Below are 6,703 nucleotides of genomic sequence, written 5' to 3'. Positions count from 1 at the left end.
AGCTAGCTACATAGCGTAAAATGGTGCGAACCACGTAATTAAGCAACCACTTGATGCGGTGCATGTGTGAATAGAATAATAAGTAAAACAAGTTATCAGCAATAAAACAAGTGTTTGCTTTTAAAAATGCCCACATCACATCAAATGCTCCTCATAACTAATTGGTCAAGGGTGAATGACCTTTACTGTCGCTTAAGCGATTAAAATATATATATATATATTAAAATATCAATATTTTTTTAACATAATTGATGCCTTCTGCATCGTAATATACACGATAGATCATTTTCTGATATTTATAATCGATGCAACGTGTACGAAAGTTTCTGTTTAACGAAACTCTCGTCCAGCTACAACACCGCCAGATTCAATCAATCAAACCAAACCAACGGACCAAGACTCCGGCTTGAACACCGCACCCGATTGAACAAACCAACCAAACACAGACATTCCCGGAAACAGCGAACTTTGCTCGGCAGAAAGCATCAGGGAGCCAAATTGAAATGGTGTTCAATAGCTTGCTAGTGCTCTCAGTGGCGCACGTCTCCGTGGACGCATGGCAATGCATAGCATGCATGCCAGAGCGGTTGAGCAGCCAGCAGCTCTTGGATCTCATCTGTTGCTTCCCACTGCAGCAACTGGGTAGCCTAGCTTTCTGCCTCTGGACCTTCCTCTGCCTCCCTCTTCCCAATACATTCTACCCCTATTACTCCTCTTCTGAAGACGATGACTCCGATGACTCTTCCTCCACCGTCGATTACAACCACTATTATTACCACACCCATTCCGATTGATCCTCACTCACCGGATTTCATTTACAGTAACATACGGTCTATTTCTTGCTTCCGTTTTTGTTATGTGGGCTTTGTGCTAATTCTGGTTGGTTGCTGATTAATTGAATGCATGATTTTTTCTGTTGGTTGATTTTTCAACTGGGTTATGGGGATTATATGAATTGGGCTGTTTGCAAATTCTTTTCTTTTTCACTTTTGCGATTATATGCGATGGTCAGGGATGGATTTTGTTCTTTTCCTGCTTGATGTTTTAGGCGAATTGTTTTAATAGATGAATTGGGTTTTTTGCAATAGTTAGCGCTGCCCCTTGAAAATTTGTCATATTAATGTTCCTACTGCTCTCTTCCCAATTCCCTTTAATTAAGGATCATGGAATGAGAGGGCGGTGCCTGAGAGAACCCGCACCTCTTTGCTATTGTTCAGTTCTTACAGTTGTGGTTCGGAATTGCTGCCATCTATCAATACCTAAACCTTGAAATGGATATTTTTTAGTGGTTTCCATATATAAATTGGCAACTAACATCCGACAGGATGAAGTCACGAGAATTTAATTGCTTGTTAGACGATAAAATGAGTAAGTGGAGGATTTTGGAAGAAGCCATGGGTCTGACATGAATAAATCGTATCAAGTACAACATTAGGGGGAATCAGTAATCACAGTCCTGTACGATGAGCTAGATGCAAAGGTTGTTTAAAGAGAACTTGCGACGTCTTCATAGTCGAGAGCAATTCATCAAAAGGATGTTAATAGTAAGAAACTGTTGCCAGCCGCCCAAATTTATTCCTAGGATAGATCAATGAGATAGTTCGTGGAATAAAAACAGTTGGGTGAGCTGAAGATAAACTAATGGGTGTTTGTTGAATATTGGCATATTCATTTGACTTTTTATTCTACCCTTAACGTGAAGTAACTATAATTGGGACTTGATAATTTATAAATATGGAGGAGGAAATGTCTCACTGAATATAAAAGAGTTAGCAGCTGTTAGTGCTTGACTTCATACAAGTTAACCTAGATGGTTGCAAACAATCTAGTAATGGCTACATAGCTAAGCTCTCCCTCTCTTTCTCTCTACGTTTGGTGGTAGAATCTAAAATATATTGTGCTGTCCTTATATTTTGGAAATTGCTCAAAGAAAATAACAGCCTATGTACCACTATTTACTTATTACTCTTACCCTAATTAATGTATCAAGAAGCTGTTTTTTTTTTTTTTTATGAAAGGGGATACCATGTAGTCCAAACAACTAGCGTTTGAATTGACTAACCTTCCAAAGTATTTAGTTCTTTTGCTGGTGGTGACCTTCAAGCTGTTTCAAGTTATAACACTTTTTCCTGTGTCACTGTTTCATAATGAACTGGATGGGTTCCTTAGAGTTACCTCCATCATTACTACTGCTTTTTTAAGTGTTGGCTTCTTCTTCGGGGTCAACTTAGGGAGAGCTACAGGAAGTTCATTTCAGGATATTTCCCAAGAATTGAGCATTTTAAGATATATTTGACATTACTTTTGAAAAATGCATATGTGAGTGATGATTGAACTTGCAGGATGTACGGGGGAGATAGATTCTTTGGTTGAATTCTTGGCATGTGATGGAAATGCAGAACTTGACAGAGTGACAGGAAATCATCAAAAAGCAGGCTGAGGCTTCATGGTTAGTCACTGTTATGGTCATTGCTGGTTGATGAAGAAATTTTTAATTTCTCGGTAAGATAGTAACAGAGGACCTGAGTTCTGTATAAATATTTTCTCTTTGTACAACAGCAGCTACATCTGATTGTGGGCACTCTAGAGTTTATATTTTCCAAGTAGGGTGGTAAATGTGGCTCAGATCTTATAGAATATAGTATTGAAAAGTACATGTAACGGCAATGAAAAAATTTGAATGATACTCAATCTTGTATGGCATCAATGATTTGTAGTCACATATATAATCTCAGTTATTTTTGTTTGACTTCATTTATACTTGATGTTACATTGAGGGGTATTTATTTCAAAGGAGTAGGAGACCCAAGAATGGTAAGATTGTAGATGACAATTCTCATAGAATTGTAGAAGTCTAACCTAAAAGCAAGCATGTCAAATTCACCTATAGCAATATGCTATAAATCAATAGCCCATGGCAATAAATTCACCTATATAAGTTAGCTAGCAAAGCTTCTCATTGTTCTTGATCAAGATAAAAACGTAAATCAAACATTTTTTGTTTAATTTGTTAGAGGATCAATGAGCATGATGAAACTGTGAGCTGACTTAAAAATCTAGAGTTGCCCCACTCAGGAAGGTTAGAGTGACCAAAACCTCTCAGAAAGGTGAGGGTGCCAATTTCCATTGTTTAGGGCATCTGCAATAGAGCAATGAAGATACCAATGCTAGTTGGAGTTTATAATAGCAGGGGAAAATAATTAAACATACTAATGTTCTGCAAATAATATTAAAAACTATATATATCCTGCTATAACTGGAAGTATTGTTTTTATAGCCTGAAATCAAGGATATATGTATGAGTTTCAAGACCATGTCTCTGTAGCTTCTTTTTTTTGTGAGACATGGTCTTATTTACTCGGCTTGAACAATGCAGCAAGAGAAAAGGCAGTTTTTTGGCAAGTGCAATACTTCATTCTGTAGAGAATGAAATGATTGTTTTAAAGTTGCAAATCTGTAAGATCTGCAATACAATTAACCGAACATGGGAGTTAAATAAACTAGACCTTTAGCAAGAGATTCAATTTCGTGGCCATGTTTAATAGTCTGAGTTATACTTCCAAGGCACTGGAGGACACTGGCTGAGGGCCATGGTCCCCAAGATTTTCTAAAGTTTTTCAGACTACCTCATAGGCTGATGTATTCGCATGTCACCCATAGGAAAAAAAAATACCCCCACCCCACTCACTCTAAAAAATAAGTCTTTTGAATTCGTTTAATGACATGTACCCTTAACATCAGGAAAGAAAAATATGCTAGATCATGAATTAAGCACATGTTTTTTTTACTACAATCATTTAAATGTTTTATAGGAAAATTATTTTGTACCAAATAAGCATATACATTATATATTCCTTAGTGAAGCAATCGTATAGATCAATATGGTCAGTTCTGAAACGAAATATGCACCCTTAATCTTGCATTCTTGTTATGTTTTTCCTCTTTTTAGATGCGGATCACTGGGAATCAATACATAATGGGTATGTGTCTTTGAGATTCAAGGGTTTCCACCCAAACAGAAGTTTCTGGGTCCTGCTGGAGGAGATAATTTAAAGGGTAGTTTTGGCTTATTGTCTAGTCACTTTTATGAATAGTTGCTGGGTGTTTGTGAAGGTTTTTTTACTCATGTTGTGTTTCGGCTTGTATTTTTTGTACAACAACAGCTTAAATTTTCCTCAGATCCTTGCAGGTGATTCTTTAATGATCTTTAGGAATTCCTGTTTTCCTAGTTAACATAACCAGTCATATCGTATTTGTGAAAAAATAATCAGTCAATGAAAACCTATGTAGCCACAAGCCTTGTGGTCAAATGGTACTTCTCCCCCTCTAGGGCGGAGGTTTTGGTTCATATCATGGGAGTAGGTGTTTGGAAGTGGTAAGGCAATCCCTGTTTTGCACCAAAAGAGGCAAACTGAACCTAATGGATTCTTTCTCGAAGCAGATTCAATGATCTTAATACCTGTGCGCTGGGGGTTCACTCACATTTACAATTAAATGTGTCTTTTATGATGTTTTAGATTAATGAAAGTCAGATTGGCTGACCAATCGCAGGATGTCTTTGAAGTTAGTTAAAACTGTTTTGCAAGTGAGCTAGTCTGGGTGTGTCATCATTATGTGGAAAGTATTGGTTTACTCTTACATGAGAAACACTGTCTCTCTGTATATGTGTATGTTTTCACTCTCACTTTTCCTTTTGTATCTGAACTAGTGCTAAGGCAGAGGTTTTAACCCTCATGATCATCATTATGTATTTGGACCTTGTCAGTCAGATGTAAGCTTCTAATGATGTTACAAGATTGGAAGATCTGTCAAAATAGGGTTTTGTGAATCCCTTGCAAACTTTTTTGAGCATATGAGTATCACATTGGATCAAAACACCATGAGTAACCACATTCAAGTCTTTCATTTTCCCACGATGGTTTTTTTTTTTTTTTAAAAAGAATGGGATTGTGAATTATTAAGATTTCACTTGCATTGATGTCTATGAGGTTATTACACACATTCTAATGCATTTCTAAAATCCATTAGATCAGATCTCATGCATGTGCATACAATTTGATTTTGTGAATTTCAGTTATCGTGGTTGCTTTTTCAAATTTCAGTTGTTTCCAATGTAATTTGTAAATGAATAATTTACTGTTCATGTACACTTATAATTCTTCGCTATTCTGCATTACCACTTCATTTAGCACGTGTTTTGTCTTCTTCTACGAGAAAATGCAAGGATTCATGATGGTTAGATTGCGTCTTCTGTTCAACAAATTACTGTCATACAGGAGCTCTTACAAGTTACAAGCTTTCCCTCAATGCTCTGATCTCTATATTGTCCTCCTCTACCCTCTTGCTGAGTGTATGGATGACATGGGTAGGGAGCCGTCACCTTGTGTGATCTCCAGCAGCCATTGCCTGTTTGGCTTGTCAAGTTCCTTTCTCCTATTGAGGTAAATAATTATCACTGAAGGTAGACTAGTAGGAAGGAAAGCCGAGTAATTTAGCACATATGCAGGTCCAAACTAGAGGGATGATACTACTCAGGTAATAGATTCTTTTAGGATTTTCCCAGTTAATGAGATGCTTTGATGATGAAGAATTGTGGATTTTTTTTTTTTAAAAAAAACATTAGCTCATAACAACCTGATGCTTCGTTATTGATAAAAGTTGAAAGGGTTTTCAACAAAGCTAATAAACAAAAAAAAAAAAAAAAAAATTCTACGTAGTGATTTTGTTGCTTTGCTTCATCCTAACGTGTTTTGTACAATTTCAAGGTTTAATTGTGAAATAAGTTCTTAAGACCTATTGATGGAAGGCTTTGACTGTTATAAAGCAGCAATGTCTGATGGTTGAAAATAATCTCCCTGTATTAACGCATCAACTGGAACAAGGAATCCTTGACTTGTGACATACCTAACATTTCCTGCTGTGTTATCTTTTACCTAATCTTTTAATTAAAAGTTGCATGCAGCCCATGTTCTAAGGCTGAAATGGCAGCTACTTTATTAATATTTATTATGAAATTCTAGTTTCTTGCAGAAGAAACCATTTGATGGGAAAAAATGACATAAAAGTGGAGTATTATCGTGGAGCGTTTTGTTCCCATGTAACATGGGGATTGGGGTCCATGCTTGTCTTCCTTTAAAAAATGGCATAATGATGGCCCCAAAGATATTTATAGATGCTTACAACTTGTCTAATGCCCCCTCCTCATGACATTCCCTCCTCCGATGGCATCTTCTTTCGCTGTGAACTAATGCTGAGATTGATTTTAAGACTACTGAGATCATGCTTAACAAGCAACTAAAGTGTAAGAGCTTTGAATAATACACCCAACTAAAGTGTATTTGAGATTCTTTCTTTCTTTCCTGTATTCCCTCTTCCTCAAATGTCCAATGAAGATATATGAGCTTACAAATGCACCGTGCCAACTGACCCAATCAGAATCAGTACCTGGTGGGGAATCAGTACTTGGTGAGGTTTGGATAGCGAGATAAGATGAGATGGTTTTAGATGAAAGTTGAATAAAAAATATTATTAGAATATTTTTTTTTTTAATATTACTATTGTTTTGAAATTTGAAAAAATTGAATTATTTATTATATTTTATGTAAAAGTTTGTAGAAATTGTAATAATGAGATGGGACGGTTTTGGTATCCAACTGAGCCTTAAGGCCTTGTTTGGATGATTAGTTGAGATAGGCCTTGTTTG

The 6,703-nt window shown here is 36.5% G+C and overlaps 1 protein-coding gene and 1 long non-coding RNA gene across 3 annotated transcripts; both read left to right on the top strand.

Annotated features, from left to right (window-relative positions):
• The first annotated feature begins 296 nt into the window (after positions 1–296).
• On the top strand, positions 297–2,754 carry LOC121239899. Of its 2 annotated transcripts, none has more exons than XM_041137263.1 (2): positions 297–830; positions 2,343–2,754. In XM_041137263.1, the coding sequence occupies exon 1, from the start codon at positions 504–506 to the stop codon at positions 792–794; it is 291 nt and encodes a 96-aa protein (XP_040993197.1). In that variant the 5' UTR covers positions 297–503; the 3' UTR covers positions 795–830; positions 2,343–2,754. The 2 variants fall into 2 exon arrangements, with proteins under 2 accessions (XP_040993197.1, XP_040993196.1); XM_041137262.1 differs by having other exon boundaries at positions 298–815.
• A 1,575-nt stretch (positions 2,755–4,329) lies between these two features.
• LOC121238296 lies at positions 4,330–6,029 on the top strand. The gene is made up of 2 exons (XR_005935100.1): positions 4,330–5,535; positions 5,766–6,029. It is a non-coding gene; the product is annotated as an uncharacterized LOC121238296 (long non-coding RNA).
• The last annotated feature ends 674 nt before the right edge of the window (positions 6,030–6,703 follow it).

This window comes from Juglans microcarpa x Juglans regia, chromosome 7D, assembly GCF_004785595.1.
Source record: "Juglans microcarpa x Juglans regia isolate MS1-56 chromosome 7D, Jm3101_v1.0, whole genome shotgun sequence".
Classification (NCBI taxonomy): domain Eukaryota; kingdom Viridiplantae; phylum Streptophyta; class Magnoliopsida; order Fagales; family Juglandaceae; genus Juglans; species Juglans microcarpa x Juglans regia.
This window is presented reverse-complemented; position numbering and strand designations above follow the sequence as displayed.